This window comes from Protobothrops mucrosquamatus, unplaced genomic scaffold, assembly GCF_001527695.2.
Source record: "Protobothrops mucrosquamatus isolate PMUCROS unplaced genomic scaffold, P.Mucros_1.0 scaffold3589, whole genome shotgun sequence".
Classification (NCBI taxonomy): Eukaryota; Metazoa; Chordata; class Lepidosauria; order Squamata; family Viperidae; genus Protobothrops; species Protobothrops mucrosquamatus.
In genome coordinates this window covers 61462-79478 of record NW_015389554.1, presented here as the reverse complement: position 1 = coordinate 79478, position 18017 = coordinate 61462, and the positions used below count along the sequence as shown (strand labels likewise).

Below are 18017 nucleotides of genomic sequence, written 5' to 3'. Positions count from 1 at the left end.
TCAGGTAACCATAGATGCTCCTGTTCCATTTTATTACTCCTGTTATGGTGATCACCATTATGTGTCTTAATCCATAAGATATTTGCCTTGGAAGAGTGGGAAGCTCTGGATGCATTTTTTTTTTTAAAAAAACAAACCCAAATACCGGTTCATTATAGCAGGGGTTTCCAAACTTGCCAACTTTTAAGACCTGTGGACTTCAAATCCCATAATTTATCAACCAGCATGGTTGAAGTCCACAAGTTGCCAAGTTTGGAGATCCCTGCACTATAGAAGATCTACTATATAGATCCTTCACGAATGTCACTCTTAATTCTCATTGTTTCAAAAGGCAGTTGTTTAGTTATTGCCTTTGAAGATCTTAAATGATTACTAATACATGCAGGTCATCAGTGAATTTCTTTTGTCTTTTAATTGCATGCAGGAAAGCTTCCCATTCCTCCCTAATGAGTAAATAAATCAGCACATGCAACTTCTTTCCTGTTGTAATGAATGGGTGTTCTCCGGTTTTTTCTGAGTCATGCCCAGGGGACAGTGCTCACTGTCAGTTGTCCTGCTTGCAAAAGGCTGAATCAGAGCCTAGTGATATACAGAAGTATTTACAGAAGCAGAACATCAAATAACTTCAAGGCTGCAGTCAGTTTTTTTAATTCCTCGAGAAAGTTTTTGTGGCAGCGACTTCTAGATAAACAAGAATCCGATCAGGCTGAAAAATACGCAATTTTGCCTCTGAATAAAAGGGGGGCTGAAGGAAGAGTCAAGTTTGTTTTCCTAATAGCGTGAGCTAGAAAACTATTTTAAAATCCAGTTAACATCTAATCAATTGCCATGCTCCCATTTTGCAAATCAAATCTTAGTACGTTCTCTAGCTCAGGGCTTTTCAACCTTTTCACCCATTGTACCACTTTTAGGATATGGCGACATCCGAGTACCACCAGTCACCTAGCAAGGTGTCAAAAACTTGATGACCAAAAAAAAAAAGGAAAAAAGTGATAAAGTACAGGTAGTCCTCGACTTACAACAGTTCGCTTAGTGACTGTTCGAAGTTACAATGGCACTGAAAAAGTGCCCCCCAAGGCACAGCCGAGCAAGACACCTGCCTGCCCGCCCGGCGGTGCTCTTCCTCCTGTCCGAGGTTTTCATTGTTGTGAGCATTTCTGTTGAGGATTGGCAGTGGGGGTGGGGTGGGGGGTGTTTGGTTTTTATTCCCCCCCCGTCTGCTGGGTGGTTGCAGCAGGTTTTGGTCACTTCACATGACCCTGGGACACTGTGACCGTCATAAATATGAATCAGTTGCCAAGCATCTGAATGTAAATCACAAGACCCTGGAGATGCTGCAACATTCCAGCTGATCGGCGCTTCTTCTGGGCTCAGCAGAAGTACCAGGATCAGTGCTGCTTTCCAGCTGATTGGTGCTTCTTCAGGGCTCAGCAGAAGCGCCAGGATCAGTGCCAAGCTCCAGCTGGAGCCTGGCACTGATCCTGGCGCTTCCGCTGAGCCCTGACAGCCCTGCAGCTCCAGCCGTCTCTCGCTCAGGCTTGTGCGGTGCTGCCACCGGTTCAGCTCATTCCCCTCCCCCGCTACCACTTTTCTAAGATGGTCGCGTACCACCTGCCAGGTGCCAATGTAGCACAGGTGGTACCCGTACCACTGGTTGAAAATCCCTGCTGTAGCTCTCACATTTAGTAGTTTTCATTCAACGGTTCAGATGCAGGAGCCCTTCACCACATCTCGTGTGTAAATTTCTTTTTTCATCTCCGTTCATTTTAGGCTTTGGGCTTTCTCCCGCAGGCGTAGCCCTGCTTGCGCAGGATGGACCCTGTTGTCCTGAGTTACATGGACAGTTTGCTGAGACAATCGGACGTTTCTTTACTAGATCCTCCCTGCTGGCTTAACGACCACATCATTGGGTTTGCCTTTGAGTATTTTGCCAACGACCAGTTCCGAGACGTCTCCGACCAGGCCTGCTTCGTGGGCCCGGAGGTGGCTCAGTTCATCAAGTGTACCACCAACCAGGAGGAGCTGGCCCTGTTCCTTGAGCCCCTGGCCCTGTTGCACAAGAAAATGGTGTTCCTGGCGATCAACGACAACTCCAACCAAGCGGCAGGCGGCACCCACTGGAGCTTGCTAGTGTATTTCCAAGACAAGAACTGCTTTGCTCACTACGACTCCCATAGCAGGTGTAACTCAGCGCACGCCAAACAGGTGGCAAGGAATCTGCAGTCCTTCCTTGGCAAGAGGGGCAAAGTTGCCTTTGTGGAGGAGAAGGCCCCGGCGCAGCAGAACAGCTATGACTGTGGGATGTATGTGATCTGCAACACTGAGGCCCTGTGCCGAGAATTCCTCCTCCGAGAGCAGCAGGAACCGGTGCTTCAGCTCTTGACTCCTTCCTACATCACAGGCAAGAGAGAAGAATGGAAAAAACTCATTGCTACGCTCTCCGAGAAGTGACTTGTGACTTCTTTCCAGATATTGGTCTTTTTTCTTTTTTTTTTTAAATCTTGTTCTCTGTGCCTAAGAGGAGCACTTGTGCACAAGACTTTTTTTTTTTCCCCCTACAGAAAGAATGTACTTATCTTTGCACTTCTGCACTGCATTATTCTGTAGTGCTAAATCCCTGGGAAGTAGCTACGCCATCTTCCCTACCGTTTGGAACAGCTGCTGCTTAGCCTAACCTCTGTATCCTCCCAAATCCCCGCATCGCTCAAGTTCTTTGTACGCTTGTTTGTGTGTGTGTGATCCAGTTTTAGTGATGTCAGTGGCAGACACACGGTGTGCCTCTGTGTAATTATGGCAGCTTTCAGTGTCTCTCTTTCGTAAGCATCCCTGAATATCTGGGAATTGAGATCAGATCGTTGTGCTGCTGCAAAATTACTGTTATCGCTTGTGTCCAAAGCTTCAGTCTTGGGACTAGGAAGGAGAGGTCCCATATTCCTGCTTTTCCGAAAAGGAAGTGGGGAAAAGCTACTTATTGTGTGAAGGGTTTTGCCTGCCTCCAGTAACTATGTGCTTTACTGTAGTGGGAGGAAGCCAAATTGCTGTACAGTACAGTAGCCTTGAAAGCAAGAGAATCAGCTCCCTCGTTATTTCTAGCTCCATCTCCGCCTCCTGGTTATTTAACACAGTAAGGATTTTTTAAGGTGCTGTACTTCTGAATGAATGGTATGATGAAACTGTTAGAGAAAAAGAAATTTTCCCTTCGATATATCTATATATCTTTACAGAAACTGGAATTTCTGCACCTCACTTTGAGCACTTTGACCTAGAGAGTGCCTTAATAGTGCACTGAATCGATTTCCCTAAATTGTATTCAGCTGGAGCGAAGTCAGGTTTAGTTCCGTCACCTAACACGGCACCCTAGGATCTCTCGATTATTTACTTGTAAAGGCAGGAGTTCTCGAGTGTTTTGTGCAATGAAGAGCTGGAGTTGACTCACATTCCTTGAGAATTGCAAATGCAGACAACTGGCTGGTGTGCTAGTGGTTCTGCTGCAGAGATTCAGCAACACGTTAGGGGAAAATTTGTAATAGCCAACCAAGCAGGGGATTAGTGCTTACTTATTTCTCAAGTCTTCTTCCTTTTTAATTGCCGAACAATATCTGGGATTTGGAGTGAAGGTAGAATCATGACCGAGATTCTTCCATGGTTGTGTGATGAAGATTTGCTTCCTTCTGCTGAATATTTGGCTGGGCTGAAAAAAGTAACCTATCTTGTTTGGTAACATACCAAGCCAGGTGGTATAGCCATAAAGCCTATGTTATGTCTGCCCCCCTCACCATTAAATCCTGTTTTATTGATTCGTCATCGATGCTGCCTCAGCAAAAAAAAGTCCTTTTTAAATGCTTCAACAGGATTTAAGTAACAAGTTCAATCGTTTTACTGTATGTTGAAATTGTTGGGCAGCAGCACTTCGTAATTTCTCTTATTTGCATAATTGCATTATGTTTGGGGAAACCTCCAGTCAAAAATTAAAAAGTAAACCTGAAAATCTGAAAAGTGATGCTCGGTGGCAGTCTGTTTTTGTTTCCATACAATTGTTAAATTGTGGGATCCATATCCAGCTAGAAGAGAGGGAAACAAGACACTTAGTTCTAGAGATGTTTTCTGGAAGACGACTAAGCCTCTGCAGACCCTGATGGATTGTTAGAGCGCAGTTATAGCTCATTCAAATCAAGGATGCCTTCAGAGACTTTCTTGATGCAGCTCATTAATTCAATCGTGGAAATCTAGGAGAGCATCAGAAGCACCTTGGAGGTCTCCTTCGTTCTCTCTTGCCCCCAAATGACACCAAAATGGGAAGACTTTAATAGCTCACTCCTGCTAAAACCTAGGGCCTTCCATTTGGGTATTTTTAGCAGCAACCTTCACCTTAAAGCAGACATGTCAAACACAAGGCCCGGGGGCTGGATGCAGCCCGTGAAGTGGTTTCATGTGGCCCGCGAAGCCATCCTGGAAACAGTGAGGGAACGGCCCCCGCTGCCTTGGCCCTGGCCCAGGCCAGCCGGGAGCCAGTGTACAATTTTGTGGTGGCCATCTTGGCACTTGCCCCGGTGAACCATGCCTTGGCACTTGCCCTGGTCCCACCCCCTTCTGCCAGAGACCCTCAGATCTGTCCCACTCCTGCCCAGGCCCCCCATAGGCCCCCTTGACGCGAATGATGTAGAACTGGCCACGCCCACCCAGTAGGCCACACCCACTCCATCCACGCCCACCCAGTAGGCTGCACCCACTCTGGCCACACACTCCTGCCCCCCCCCCCAGGGCAACCGCAATGCTGATGCGGCCCTCAGTGAAATTGAGTTTGACACCCCTGCCTTAAAGGCAACTCATCATAATTACTAGATTGACAATTTCCTTATGCTGCAGCAGCATGAAATTCCAACTGTTACACCATGATGGTAGGGGGGAAAAAAGGTCTTGGCATTCCTACATCTGTAAACAGAGAATTCAGAATTGTGTGTGGGATTAAGGGAAGTCTCAAGAAGTAACTGAGGCCCTACATGGATTCTTTCATTTCAGTTTCTCCCCCAACTATTGAGCACCTTCACATCCACCGAGGACAGGAATAGCAGAGACACACAAGGAGTGATCAACTGAGAGCAATTTGGATCACTGTTGCATCACTGGAAGTGTTTTTGCCTCTGGGCTGCGTCGAGGGAAATGTACTCCTCTAAATGTCTGTGGAGATTCTCCGTCCTCCAGGTCATGGCTGTCCCAGAGGTGCTTTTTCAAGAGGCATCGGGGACTTTTTTTGTTTTTCCTTGAAGACGTTTCGCTTCTCACCCAAGAAGCTTCTTCAGTTCAGATGAACTGGAGAAGCTTCTTGGACGAAAAGCGAAATGTCTTCGGGGAAAAACAATGGAAGTCCAGTTGCCTTTTGAAAAAGCACCTTTGGGACTCCTCTTAAGTGCCCTTTTGCACCAGTTGCATAAAAAGGCGTCTCCAACATTTCTGGGCCTATTGATCTAGAACAGGGCTTTTCAACCAGTGGTACGGGTACCCCGTGGTACATTTGGCACCTGGCAGGTGGTACGCGACCATCCTAGAAAAGTGGTAGTGGGGGAGGGGAATGAGCTGAACCAGTGGCAGCACCGCACATGCCTGAGCGAGAGACGGCTGGAGCTGCAGGGCTGTCAGGGCTCAGTGGAAGTGCCAGGATCAGTGCCGCTTTCCAGCTGATTGGCGCTTCTTCGGGGCTGTCAGGGATCAGCGGAAGCGCCAGGATCAGTGCCGCTTTCCAGCTGATCGGCACTTCTTCGGGGCTGTCAGGGCTCAGTGGAAGCGCCAGGATCAGTGCCAGGCTCCAGCTGGAGCTCGGCGCTGATCCTGGCACTTCTGCTGAGCCCAGAAGAAGCGCCGATCAGCTGGAATGTTGCAGCATCTCCAGGGTCTTCTGATTTACATTCAGATGCTTGGCAACCGATTCATATTTATGACGGTCAGTGTCCCAGGGTCATTTGGGAAGTGACCAAAACCTGCTGCAACCACCCAGCAGACGGGGAATAAAAAACAAACACTCCCCACCCCACCCCTACTGCCAATCCTCAACAGAAATGCTCACAACAATGAAAACCTCAGACAGGAGGAAGAGCACCGCCGGGCGGGCAGGCAGGTGTCTTCCTCGGCTGTGGCTTGGGGGTCACTTTTTTCAGTGCCATTGTAACTTCGAACAGTCACTAAGCGAACTGTAGTAAGTCGAGAACTACCTGTACTTTATCACTTTTTCCCCTTTTTTTTTGGTCATCAAAAAAAATGATGGGCAACTGGTGGTACTCGGATGTTGCCATATCCTAAAAGTGGCACAATGGGTGAAAAGGTTGAAAAGCCCTGCTCTAGAAGTCCTTTAGTTCTAAGCAAGCACCATAGGAGCTCCTAGCTAGCAGATTGGCCGGGGTGCAGTTGTGATCTCAAGTGCTTGAAAGGCTTAGCACAGGGAGTCCAAATGCAGCAACTTTCTTTAGGTACAGAGAAAAGCAAACAGCTTCAGGTGCCAAGGGCGTCACCAGGTAGAGAAAGACAAACAGTTAAGATGCCATTCAAGGGATTCTAAGACTTTCCACCCGTTTCCTCCCTCCTCCCCTCCCCCTTTACACTGATTTTCCTAAATGGCCAACTGTCCTTCCCATCTCAGCAGGTGGAGCAACAGGAATTCTCCCCCAAAACAAAGGGGGGGGGGGCTGTAGTCTTTCTGTGACAGAAGGGACCAAGAGGCTGTGACTTGTACCTGAAGTGGAGACAGACCTGAAGGAGCCAAAGAAAGGGTAGGAGGCTTCTTGCGTGCAAAACTAAATTAGGCAAGTGACGACTGCAGCATCCCTTAAGCTCCACACATGCACACACACACACACACAAAGCTACTCCTTAAAAAGATAAAGTCAGTGTGCGACACCCCCCCTAAGTCCTCCCACTATCATTGCTGTGTGTGCCTGTCATTTATTACCAGATTACCTACGAGTTCTGGAAGTCAGCGTCCAAATGCAACCGGGACGATGACAAAGAGTGGGAGGGCTGTTAAATGGATTAAGCAGGTGGGCTTTCCTTGGGTCAGTCCCTCTCTCAGCGCAGCCCACTTGACAAGAGTTGTGTTTGTGGGGGAAAACGGGCAGGAGTATTCTTCGGTTTGCCCTCTTGGAAAGGCGGGACAAATAATAACCCTTTTGCAAATAAGCTTCAGTAGGAAAAGGGAATGGCAGCAGATTCAGCTGTCATTATAGCCAGGAATGAATCACCTTGTTAGTATGAACTTTACGGGATGTTTTCTTAGACAAAGCAAACACTGCTCAGAAAAATTATGAAAACCCGACGGGAAAATGGGTAACCATCTGCAGGAATGCAGGGCTGGTAATTGGCAGTACCAGTAGAGAAACATGGTCCCAGTTCCCTGCACCACAATCAAAACCAGAAGCAAGACTTGCCTTGGGGATCTAGAACATTGTAAAAGGAAGGAGTTACATAACAAGAACTAGAATGTCTCCATATGCTGGTGCCTTTTGTTCTACCGCTTAGAATATTTAAGAGTCAGCTCAGGGTGGATTTGATTAAGGAGCTCACTGGATGTCTCCTAGCTCTGCAGCTATATGCAAAGTTCTCAGGTAAAATCTCTACTCACATAAGGGGGGCAGAGTTTCCCTTCAAAGACCAGTGGTTGAAAATTCCCTTAATTCGTTTTAATTGTCTAAAAATGAAATGGGGAGTTGTGTGCGTGAAAATCAGGTTTCAATGTTAATGGCTTCCACAAATGTTTTCTAAGATTTGGGGAGCCCAAATCCATTGGGACAATCCAGTTAGCTTCTGAAGCTTTTCCAGTTTCACATCTGTACAATTATCCATTCTTGTGGATACGTCTTCCCCTACACCAGGTGGATCTGAAGAGAGTTTTCATCCGAGAAGCTGAAAAATTCCATTCATAACCTTCGGCCTGCTCCATTTTTTTTCTGAATGAATAGCTAAACCCCAATATGTAAACATTATAAGCCATGTATCACACTTTGATAACCTGGAATGTTCAAAGCACACCTGCGTTGCAAGAAAAGCCAGTTGGAAGCCAAACACCTACTCAGGGAAGGGTGCAACTTTAGAAAGAATCTCAAAACTTTACCTTGAGAATTCAGAAGAGGAAAGAGAGGGAACTCTTTTGGCAACATTTCAAATATGTGTATTTTACCCTATTTGTCCTTCAGAAAGATTTGAAGACTGCACACGACCTCACCTTCAAGTGGAGCTGGCCCTAAAAACCTCATAACTGAAAAGGAAATCCAGACTCCACATAGTCCTAGGGCAGCTTTTTTGTTCTACAAATACGTTAGATGACTGTTGATTTCGACGTGCCTATATGTGCAAAGATCAAAAGTGTGCAGATCATAGTATTCCCTGTGATACTCTATGGCAGTGGTGGCGAACTTATGGCACGGGTGCCAGAGGCGGCACTCGGAGCCCTCTCTGTGGGCACACGTGCCGTTGCCCAAGCCTCGCCTCCCCCCATGACCCCTCCTCTCCAGCAGCCCCCCTGAAGGAGAGTTGCCCCTGAGCGTGGCCCACGCGGAGCAGCGCAGCCAAGGACATGGCAGCTAGGCAGAGTAGACAAGACTCTGCCCTCACACCCCATCGTTCAGTTGATGCTGCAGGGCGCAGGCAGAGGGTGTGACCGCCATAGTGCTGCTGGGCTGCCTGGGCGATCTGTGGCGGGCCCTGGAAGCGGTGAGTGGCCCTGTGGGCAAGTGGTGCAGGGGATGAGAGCAGAGCAGGGGCGGGGCCAGTTTTTGGGCACTCGGTCTCTAAAAGGTTCGCCATCACTGCTCTATGGAATCCAAAGTTGGACTCTGAAGAATCAAGACCTGAAGAGTATTGATGTTGCCAGCTCTTGTAGAAGTAGACAGATATGTTGCAAGCTCCCTAGACACTTCCACACCCTGCCCAAAACATGAATTAAATATATGTCTCCTTTGTTGAATGAATTCTGAGATTTTCTCCCAATAGATAGCAGAAGGTTGCAACAACAGCAACCGATTTAAGTCTAGCGTCTGGGTCTGCAAAGCAAAGGAAAGATCTGTATGGGAAAGCAGTGCACAATCTGCAGGAAGACCAACAGAAGGAAACAACAACAAAAAGATAAAACAGCTGGTTTGTGATTTCACTCATTTCTAGGCACTTGAAGCTACCAGCCATATTCTGGAATGTGTAGCGTCTAAATCACAATCCCAGCTGCTCCCAGGGAAGGCAAAATCCCTGTTTTAAAATGATGGGGGCTCTCTTGACAGCTGCTCTTGTCAAATACTCCAGGCTGCAGAAAAAATGAAAAGCTGCTTTTAGGATAAGCAGGATGTCCAATTGCAAGGATGGGCTTTCCCTAGGCGAGCAAAGGACTTTGGGGCCCTCTGGTGTGCACAAGTGGGAACTGCACCCTTTTTATTCCCAAGCTAGACAAAAACTCTCCATTCCTTTCACGTATTCTGAACTAATTTTCAGACTACTATTTCCCCATCCTACCCAAGTTTTAAGAAACTTGATAGGGTGACAAGTGAGGACAGAAGCGAAGGAGAGGAAAAAAAAAAGACTACTTTAAGGAATAATGGAAAAGTGTTCTGGTCAGACAAGGTCCCCAAAACGTCTCCTGAATCGTTCTTGAAGCATTGAGTCATGCCTTATTTTAAAACAATTAAGTGCCCTGTGCCACTTAACTGAGGGCTAGATAAGGGAGCAGCCCCTAGACATCTTGATTGATGGCAAAAAAGGCAGCAAGAGAAGTTCAAGAGAATTACTTTCCAGAATTCACCTAAGCCATGCCATGCTGACTGAAGAATTCTGGGAATTGAAGTCCATTGGTCTTAAAGTTGCCAAGGTTGGACACTTCTGACCTAAGACAAAGAGGATTATGGGTAGTATTGACCTCCTACAATGCTTTTAGTACAGGGGTCTTCAAACTTGGCCCTTTTATGACTTGTGGACTTCAACTCCCAGAATTCCTCAGCCAGGGTGCCTAGCTGAGGAATTGTGGGAGTTGAAGTCCACAAGTCATAAAAGGGCCAAGTTTGAAGACCCCTTGTTTTAGTACATAACACACGGACATGTGAGACACTCTTAGGGTCTCTTTCTAAACTGAAATACATCAAAAGACCTTCCCCGTTCTGAGGTCAGTGGGTGCCTGTATTGGCATGTGCCAAATGCAGCTGAGTGTGCACAGAGGGCAACTCATCATCCGGGGCAACAGATGTCCCCTAATCAGACTGTCAGAAATTGTGGGGTTGTTCAGTCAGAGAAATCTCCAGTTGTTTAGCCAATGGGATAGCAAGAAAAAAGCGATTAAGCCTGGCTCACAAGTCCCTTAGCAAAAGCTAAGCCGATTAAGGCTCCCTTAACAGAACAGGGAACATCAGAATGGTGGTTTTCTACTTTGCAATCATGTGCCAAACAAGGCCAGAGAAGAAACACACAGATTGCTCCACAATTTTATAACGAGTCGATGCAATTGACATGTTCTGGGCAAATGTGCAGTTCAGAATCAAAGCTGCCTTTCCCAAATGCTGGAATGCAGTTCTTGGCTCAGTGATCGCATGCGGAAAGGGGGGAAACGACTGAGGAAATCTGGGTGTGGAAATAACCACTGCAGAGACCCTACCCTCCCCAATCCACCCAAGGTATTTTTAGAACATGAAAGGCTCCATTGGTGTTAGATGCTCTGCAAAGCTCCGAGTTATTCTTGGAAATTGTGTCAGAGAACAGTGTTTTTTCTGCAGCAAGCGAGCTTCCCATTTAAAAAAAAAAAGAGAGATTATTTTTAATGTTTTAATCTGCCTATCAGGGCAGACGTTCTAGCAGGCGCTAAAGAAGAGGGCTGGAATTATTCCTGGCGACTGACATCAGCCTTCCCACATGCCTCCCCTTCTCTCTCAGGTGCCACCACCGAAACCCCGAAGTTGACATTTACAAAATTTTTCAAGAGTTTTTAATCTGTACAGACTGGCCATTGGCAGCTGAGAAACTCGGATGTATGACCTAAAATCAGGGGTGGGCAACCTTGGCTCCTTTATGACTCGTGGACTTCAACTCCCAGAATTCCTGAGCCAGCCGTGCTGAGGGGAAAGGGAGAGGTTTCCAAGCTGAGCCATGCCGGCTCAGGAATTCTGGGAGTTGAAGTCCACGAGTCGTAAAAGAGCCAAGGTTGCCTACCCCTGACCTAAATGGACAATTTTGGGAGGCACCAGTATAGATTATGTAATTGACACAAAGCTGAGAGCTCAAGAAAGAGGTCCACAAATGCATTGGGCCAAAAAGCTTAACGGGTTTTCTCAATTCCAGCTCTTTTGGAGGGGGAAAGGACGTGTCCTTCCGCCATCACCTATTTCTTAGCCCTCCCTAAAAGCAACGGAAGACCAAGATTTTGCATTCCCTGCAAGGATGGAGCGCTATCTTCACACTGTGATTAAAAACGAGGACCACACCTTAAGCCAGAGTCAGAGCCAGGTGTTGTGGGCACCACGGCACACATATACAAGCAGGTGACATCCGTGGGCCTCTGGAATTAAACACAGTAATGTTTTAAAGAATACTAACAGCTCCCAAGGTTTGGCAATCTCACAAGGTTTTGGCATTTAGAAAAGAGGTAATTTTGCCCCCAGCTGCAAGATACCATTGCAATAACACTGCAGGTCTCCAGATTACAGGATATGAGTTTCGGTACAGGTAGTCCTAGACCAGGGGTGAGCAACCTTGGCTCTTTTATGACTCGTGGACTTCAACTCCCAGAATTCCTGAGCCAGCATGGCTCAGCTTGGAAACCTCTCCCTTTCCCCTCAGCATGGCTGGCTCAGGAATTCTGGGAGTTGAAGTCCACGAGTCATAAAAGAGCCAAGGTTGCCTACGCCTGTCCTAGACTTATAACAATCCTAACTGAATTATTTTGGTCTTTTCAGTATGTTGTTGTATGACTTCAGGTCTTTCTGCTTATAAAAATCACCGTTAAAGCAACTCAAAACGTCGCACAACACATAAAGCCAGCCATTCAATCCTACCTTAGTCAGGCTCCTGTGGACCCAAAGAAACCAACCTGTTAGGAATCGTACACCAAAGGATGATACCTTAACTTTAATTTAAACTTAAATATAGTTCATATGATGGTTTCTCACATTTCAAATAATTGTTTTTTAGGCAAAACGGGAAGTGCTCATTAGTACCAACAATGTAACCGTAGGAAAAAAATAATTGGATTTTCATACTGACTGGGATTGGTGTTCTCAAATTTATCGAAGGTGTCAGATCTTTAAAAAAATTGCTTCCGGCTTTACGCTTTCAGTAGCCATCCCAAACTGATGGCCTTTCAGCCGAAAACGGGAATTATTTTTTTTTTACACAATTCTGCAGCCCAGGATGGCAAAAACGGTCTGAAGCTTTGCTAAGCTTTTGCTGGTCCTTCGTATTTCCCTTGCTGCCATAGTTAGCCCAGGTCTCGTAGAGGACAAAGCCCCCAAAATGTCCTGAAGCAGTTATCCTGAACGTTTTTTTTTTTAAAAGAAATAAAAACGACGACATTCGCAATAACAACAATACTGTGCATTTATATCGTGCCTTTCTCCTGCATTCAAAGTGCCTCCCATAATTATTTTCGGTAGGATAGACGGGTGCTGTTAAAGAACGAAAGGAAACAGCTCAAGTGCAAACTGGATTTTGAGCTCCTAACAGCTGCTAAATCTTGCAAACACGACAGAAAAAATAATTGCAGCCAAGGGGCAACCTAAATTTCTTTCCCCGTCCAGATGCACAATCACCTTCGAAGGACAGCGGGCTCAGCAAAGCTCCCCTTGGCGTAATCTAGGTTTGTGAGCATTTCCTAATTATTCTGCCTGCTTGCCAGCCTTACCTGATTGGTCTTTGTTGGGCCTGCTGGCCATAGATTTTTTTTTGGGTTTTGCAAACCCACTCACAGGGTCCTTGTCCTAGCAGTGCTTCCCCCCCAAAATAACAGACCGATAAATCAGTGTCACACATCCCCAGCCACAAGGTGGGAGGTTCTCGTGAAAACAAGCTGCATAAACACCTGAGACCTTATTGCTAAAGAAGACACCGACGGCTGTCCAGCAGCCCGGCTGGTCCCTGGGAAGGAGAAGAGGAGAAGCCGTGATGGCTGCTTCTCTCCAGTGATGCTGATGAAATGGCCTTCAGCCCCTCGGAAGCCCCCTGGGAGACACCGCAGAGCCTTTCCATCAATGCCCCACTTTTTCCATATTTTGTTCGGACCCGACTAGCTGCCAACAGGAGTGTCATTTGCCTCCCATCAATGAACCCCCACAGGTCCTCCTGCAGCACTGTGGGAGAAACTGGGAGGACCACAGAGGGGTTTGCTGTATGTCAGGAGACCATCCGCTCATTGGTGCCGAGTCCATTCCTCTTCAATCCTTCCCTCCCTCTCCATCCTTTCTTAGGAGATGCTCAGTTGAAGACCCGGCCCTCCTTTCAGAGGTGACTTTGGTCTCCAGCTCCAACCCCACAGCTTCTCTCCTGACGGAACTTCTACCCTGGTCCAATCCCCCACTTGGCCCCCAATAGGACTTCCAGGGCCGAACAACTAAGTTTTCTCACCCTGTTGCCGGGTTGTGGCTGACCGGAGACTGTAGAGAGAAGGAAGGTGACCCTGATGGAGACAGGCATCCATCCATTCATCCAGATACCATCTGGAAGTGGCTCAGACAGACACCTCCCTAGTGAACTATAAGAAGGGGGAGGGGATATAATTAGTACAGCCAATCTCAAAATAATTGTAGTCATCCTGTAAAGTTGATTTCACCGTCTGGTCTACTTGGTGGGGCTGTCTCTTCTCTCCCCCTGGCTCCTCTCCCGTGCTTTTTTAGCCCATCAAAGCCAAGCTACGGTTTCTATTTAAGGAGGCAGACCAACAGGAAGTGCATTTTGGGCTCCAACTCCGTCACCGAGAAGCTTCTTTTACTGTTACTTTCCCCGAAAGAGCCTGATGTGGCTGCCTACCCAACAGCTCTAGGTGGCTCCAGTCCGTAAGAACGCAGGGCTTGCCTAGCAGCCGAGAGGCTCCCCTCTCGTCCGCTCAAAAGTCACTTTGGCTCTGGAAAGGTCGCAGGGGTGCAAATAGCCGGAGCGGCACTGCTCCGGGTCAGAAGACTCTCGTTAGTGCAAGAAGGTTGGTCCTAAGGAGAACGCAGAATACTGGGATGTGAAAGGGCAGAGACGGGACAGCTCCAAACTCCTACTCATCCTTAGTAAAAGATGATTAACTAGTCATCTTCATTGACTGGCTGTGTTTTCATTGCAGGAGCAGTAACTATTCCGGCCACCCGCCTTCCACAGGAAAAGAGGCCGTGAATGCTGGCACCAACCGCACCCTGGAGGAACCCTCTCCAGAGGAGAAACCAACCATGTCTCTGGCATTTCAAAGAGTCCCTTGGAGATGATGTCCCAAGAGCCACAAAGTTCACTGGGAAGAGCAGCCTTCTAAACGCTGCCGTTCCAAAGTGCAAGGAAGGACCTCGGAGAAGTCCTCTAGTGCAATCTCCAACGTTGCTGGCACTGTTGAGAGTAAGTCCCATAAGTTTGTCAGAGCTGAGGAGGATGACCTCTGAAATTGTGGCCTGGAACTGCCCCTCTTGGGCCAACCTAGCCAGAACCTTTTTGGCGATGGCCATAAGCATCCCTAACAGCCTGGAAGATGTTCTAGCAGAGTTGATGCAACGTGTGAAGTCTCCGACGGGGTTCTTGGAGGTGAGGCAGCACCTAAGGTGTTCCTCGCTGCTTTGGTCCAACAAGAATGGAAAGAGAACCACTGGCTCCATCTTCATAGCAGCCACGTTACCTACTTGGACCCAAGTGAAAGTGAAGTTTGATCTCCTCCAATCTTCCTTGTGCTACAATCATCTGTCAAAAGAAAGAAGTCCACGTTTGCCACTCCAGGCTGCTTACAGAGAAAACAACGAGAACTTCTTCACTGAAAAGTCATCTACGTGCAACCTTTGGGGTACAATTCATGTGTGCAAGCATCCTGATGGGTGATAATTGAGACTGTCATTTGTACCTTAGTAACTGTCTGGTTTGGCACAGCAACCAAGCAGGTCAGGTACAGACTTCAATGGATAGTTAGAACTGCAGAAAAAAAATATTGCAACCAGCCTGCCTTCCGTTGAGGATCTGTACACTGCACAGAGCCAGAAGGAGGGCTGAGAAAATATCTACAGACCCCTCACATCCTGGACATAAACTGTTTCAACTTCTCCCCTCTGGATGCCGCTATAGGGCATTGCATGCCAAAACAACTAGACGCAAAGATAGTTTTTTCCCCTATACCAGGGGTAGGCAACCTCGGCTTTTATGACTCATGGACTTCAACTTCCAGAATTCTATGCTGACTCAGGAATTCTGGGAGTTGAACTTCATGAGTCTTAAAAGAGCTGAGGTTGCCTACCCCTGCCCTATACCATCGCTCTGCTGAACACCTAATTCCCACAGTCTAAAGATATTTACTCATGTAGTAGGGCTGTATTGCTATTATCCTTCTCATCTTCTCATCTTTCTCATCTTCTCATCTTTCCTACTACCTTCTCCTATTAGTATCTTATGATTTATCACTTGTTGTTGTATCTTATGATGAATGATTGCAACTACTGTATGACCTATGATATACGGCCTATTGCTTCGTTGTTTGTATGTACACTGAGAGCTTATGCACCAGAGACAAATTCCTTGTGTGTCCAATCACACTTGGCCAATATTCTTTCTTTCTTTCTTTCTTTCTTTCTTTCTTTCTTTCTTTCTTTCTTTCTTTCTTTTTCTTTCTTTCCTTCCTTCCTTCCTTCCTTCCTTTTTCTTTCTTTCTTTTTCTTTCTTTCTTTCTTTCTTTCTCTTTCTTTCTTTTTTCTTTCTTTCTTTCTTTTTCTTTCTTTCTTTCTTCCTTCCTTTCTTTCTTTTTCTTCTCTCTCTCTCTCTCTCTCTCTCTCTCTCTCTCTCTCTCTCTCTCTCTCTCTTAGAAAAAAAGAAAGGGGCTCCAGTTGATTACTTAAAGGGTCGTTCTGCATCATCATGCAAAGATGTAGAAGATCCTCTAGTCTTAGCAAAGAGAGCAAGTCAGGACAAGAGCTATGCTATGTTGAATGAGGCTTGCCAGAGCCAATGGTTTTCTTACTCAAGGCCATGGATGGGCCACCTTCTGGTGATCAAGAAACATTCTTGACTCGGAGGACCTCCATATGGGGCTGGTTTTTAGTGACAGCCTGGGGGATTTCTACTGTATGGGTTGTATGTGTGTCTTTTAACTGTGATAGGCCTCAAAATGTTGGGCAATTTTTTTGTCTTCAGCAACGAGGGAACACAATAAAGGGATGTGTAGACTGCAAGTCACCCACCCCTGTTTTGTACAAGTGGAGAGACATAATCGTCGCTAGAAAACCTTTAGCTTGGTTTTTTTTTTAACCTGGTTTATTTTCACTGTTTTCCCCGAATTCGTAGTCTATCACCATACTATCTTATTTTTAGTCTCACGAAAAATTAAAAGCACAATGCATTTTACTGTGTGCCATATTTCCTGTTTTGTATTCCACCTTTTGGACATAAATTTGAATATAAATGTTTGTTTTTTTCCCTTTTCGGAGGAACCCCAGAACGCCTCTTACCTTTGAGATATTCGGGAAAAGTAATCCTGGTTCAAGGAGGAGAGTTGCTGCTCCAGCCGGAAAATTCGGAAGGCCAAGTACGATGAGGACAACACCAAAAGGCAGATTCTGTGGATCAAGACCCCAGAGAAAGACACCCCCCCCTTTAGATCTGAGCCTGAGCGGGAATCAGAAAGCCACAGGGGGAAAAATGGGAAAGTTCATCCTTTGGACTTACAACACTATGAAGATTTTTAGCAGCTGATAATCAGCTGGTCTCAATTCTGCTTTGTAGCTTTGGTCCACTACTAACTCCTCCTCCTCCTCTTCCTCCTCCTCTTCCTCCTCAGAGTTTATTGTACTTTCTGAAACAGAAGCAAATAGGGAGAAACTCAGATCACACAGAATACCAACCTGGAGATGATAATGTTCCTCCAAGGGTTTGTTGAAAGAGCTCGGTTGCTCTTCTGACGTCGTAATTTCACCTGCAACCAAACCACACCTGCAAGCTACGGTTTTAGTTGCAATTCAACCCCTCCTTCCATCGGAACTGATGTCCTTGGAGCACGGCACTCTCTGGACCAGCCCAGGAAGATGCTGTCCCTCCATCCCAGAAGGTCCTTCCTAATTCCCCCCCCACCTGATGCCAGGGGCTCCTCCGAGTTGCAGGAGTTGTCCTTAGCACTGAGGTTGCTGATCGAAGTTCGGTGGATACACTGGAAGCCGGAATCTGGGAGGGTGAGGGAGAGCGACGCCGAGGACCTCCTCCACTTCAGCTCTGGGACAATGACCTCCTGTGGAAAGCATGTTCACGGTGGATGAAAGCAAGCCACAACTGCCTGAATGTTTAGTGGGTGGGTTTTTTTTTGTTTTTTAATAATAATAATAATCATCATTATCATCATCATCATCATCATCATCATCCACATCTGCCTATCTCAGATCCTTGGTAAGGACTTGATAGGTAGACAAAATGCCAAATCCAGTCTGAACATCTGGCTGACTGTGCAATGATCCATAATAATAATAATAATGATGATGATGTTGGAAGAGACCTTGGAGGCCCTCTAGTCCAGTGGTTCTCAACCTTTTTAATGCCGTGACCCCAACCAGTCGTAAGTCGAGGACTAAACCAGTCGTAAGTCAAGGACTACCCAACCGGTCGTACGTCGAGGACTTTCCCTGCCCGGGAGCGCCGCGTATGCGTGGTTCCGCCCCCTGCGCCAGCCGAGGCGTAGCTGGCAAGCGGCAGAGACGGAGCAGGCCGACCACCAGCTGGCCCAGCCCAAGGGAGGTAAGGCACCCGCCGGAAAAGGGGGGAAAAATGGCGGACAAAAAAAAATGGCGGACAGCCTTGCTTGGCGACCCCCATGAAATGGTCGATCGACCCCAAATGGGGTCCCGACCCACAGGTTG

General features: G+C 46.9%; 2 protein-coding genes across 2 annotated transcripts in view; one reads left to right on the top strand and one right to left on the bottom strand.

Annotated features, from left to right (window-relative positions):
- Positions 1-1775: 1775 nt before the first annotated feature.
- Positions 1776-2486, top strand: SENP8 (SUMO peptidase family member, NEDD8 specific). The gene has a single exon (XM_015827278.1). The coding sequence runs from the start codon at positions 1813-1815 to the stop codon at positions 2449-2451; it is 639 nt and encodes a 212-aa protein (XP_015682764.1). The 5' UTR covers positions 1776-1812; the 3' UTR covers positions 2452-2486.
- A 14132-nt stretch (positions 2487-16618) lies between these two features.
- LOC107297917 (GRAM domain-containing protein 2A-like) overlaps positions 16619-18017 on the bottom strand; it is a 10630-nt gene continuing 9231 nt past the window's right edge. The window contains exons 8-10 of the mRNA XM_029286411.1: positions 17242-17395; positions 16840-16966; positions 16619-16730 (exon numbers count right to left, since the gene is read on the bottom strand). Coding sequence (XP_029142244.1) covers positions 16619-16730; positions 16840-16966; positions 17242-17395 — 393 coding nt within the window. The remainder of the gene's footprint in view (positions 16731-16839; positions 16967-17241; positions 17396-18017) is intronic.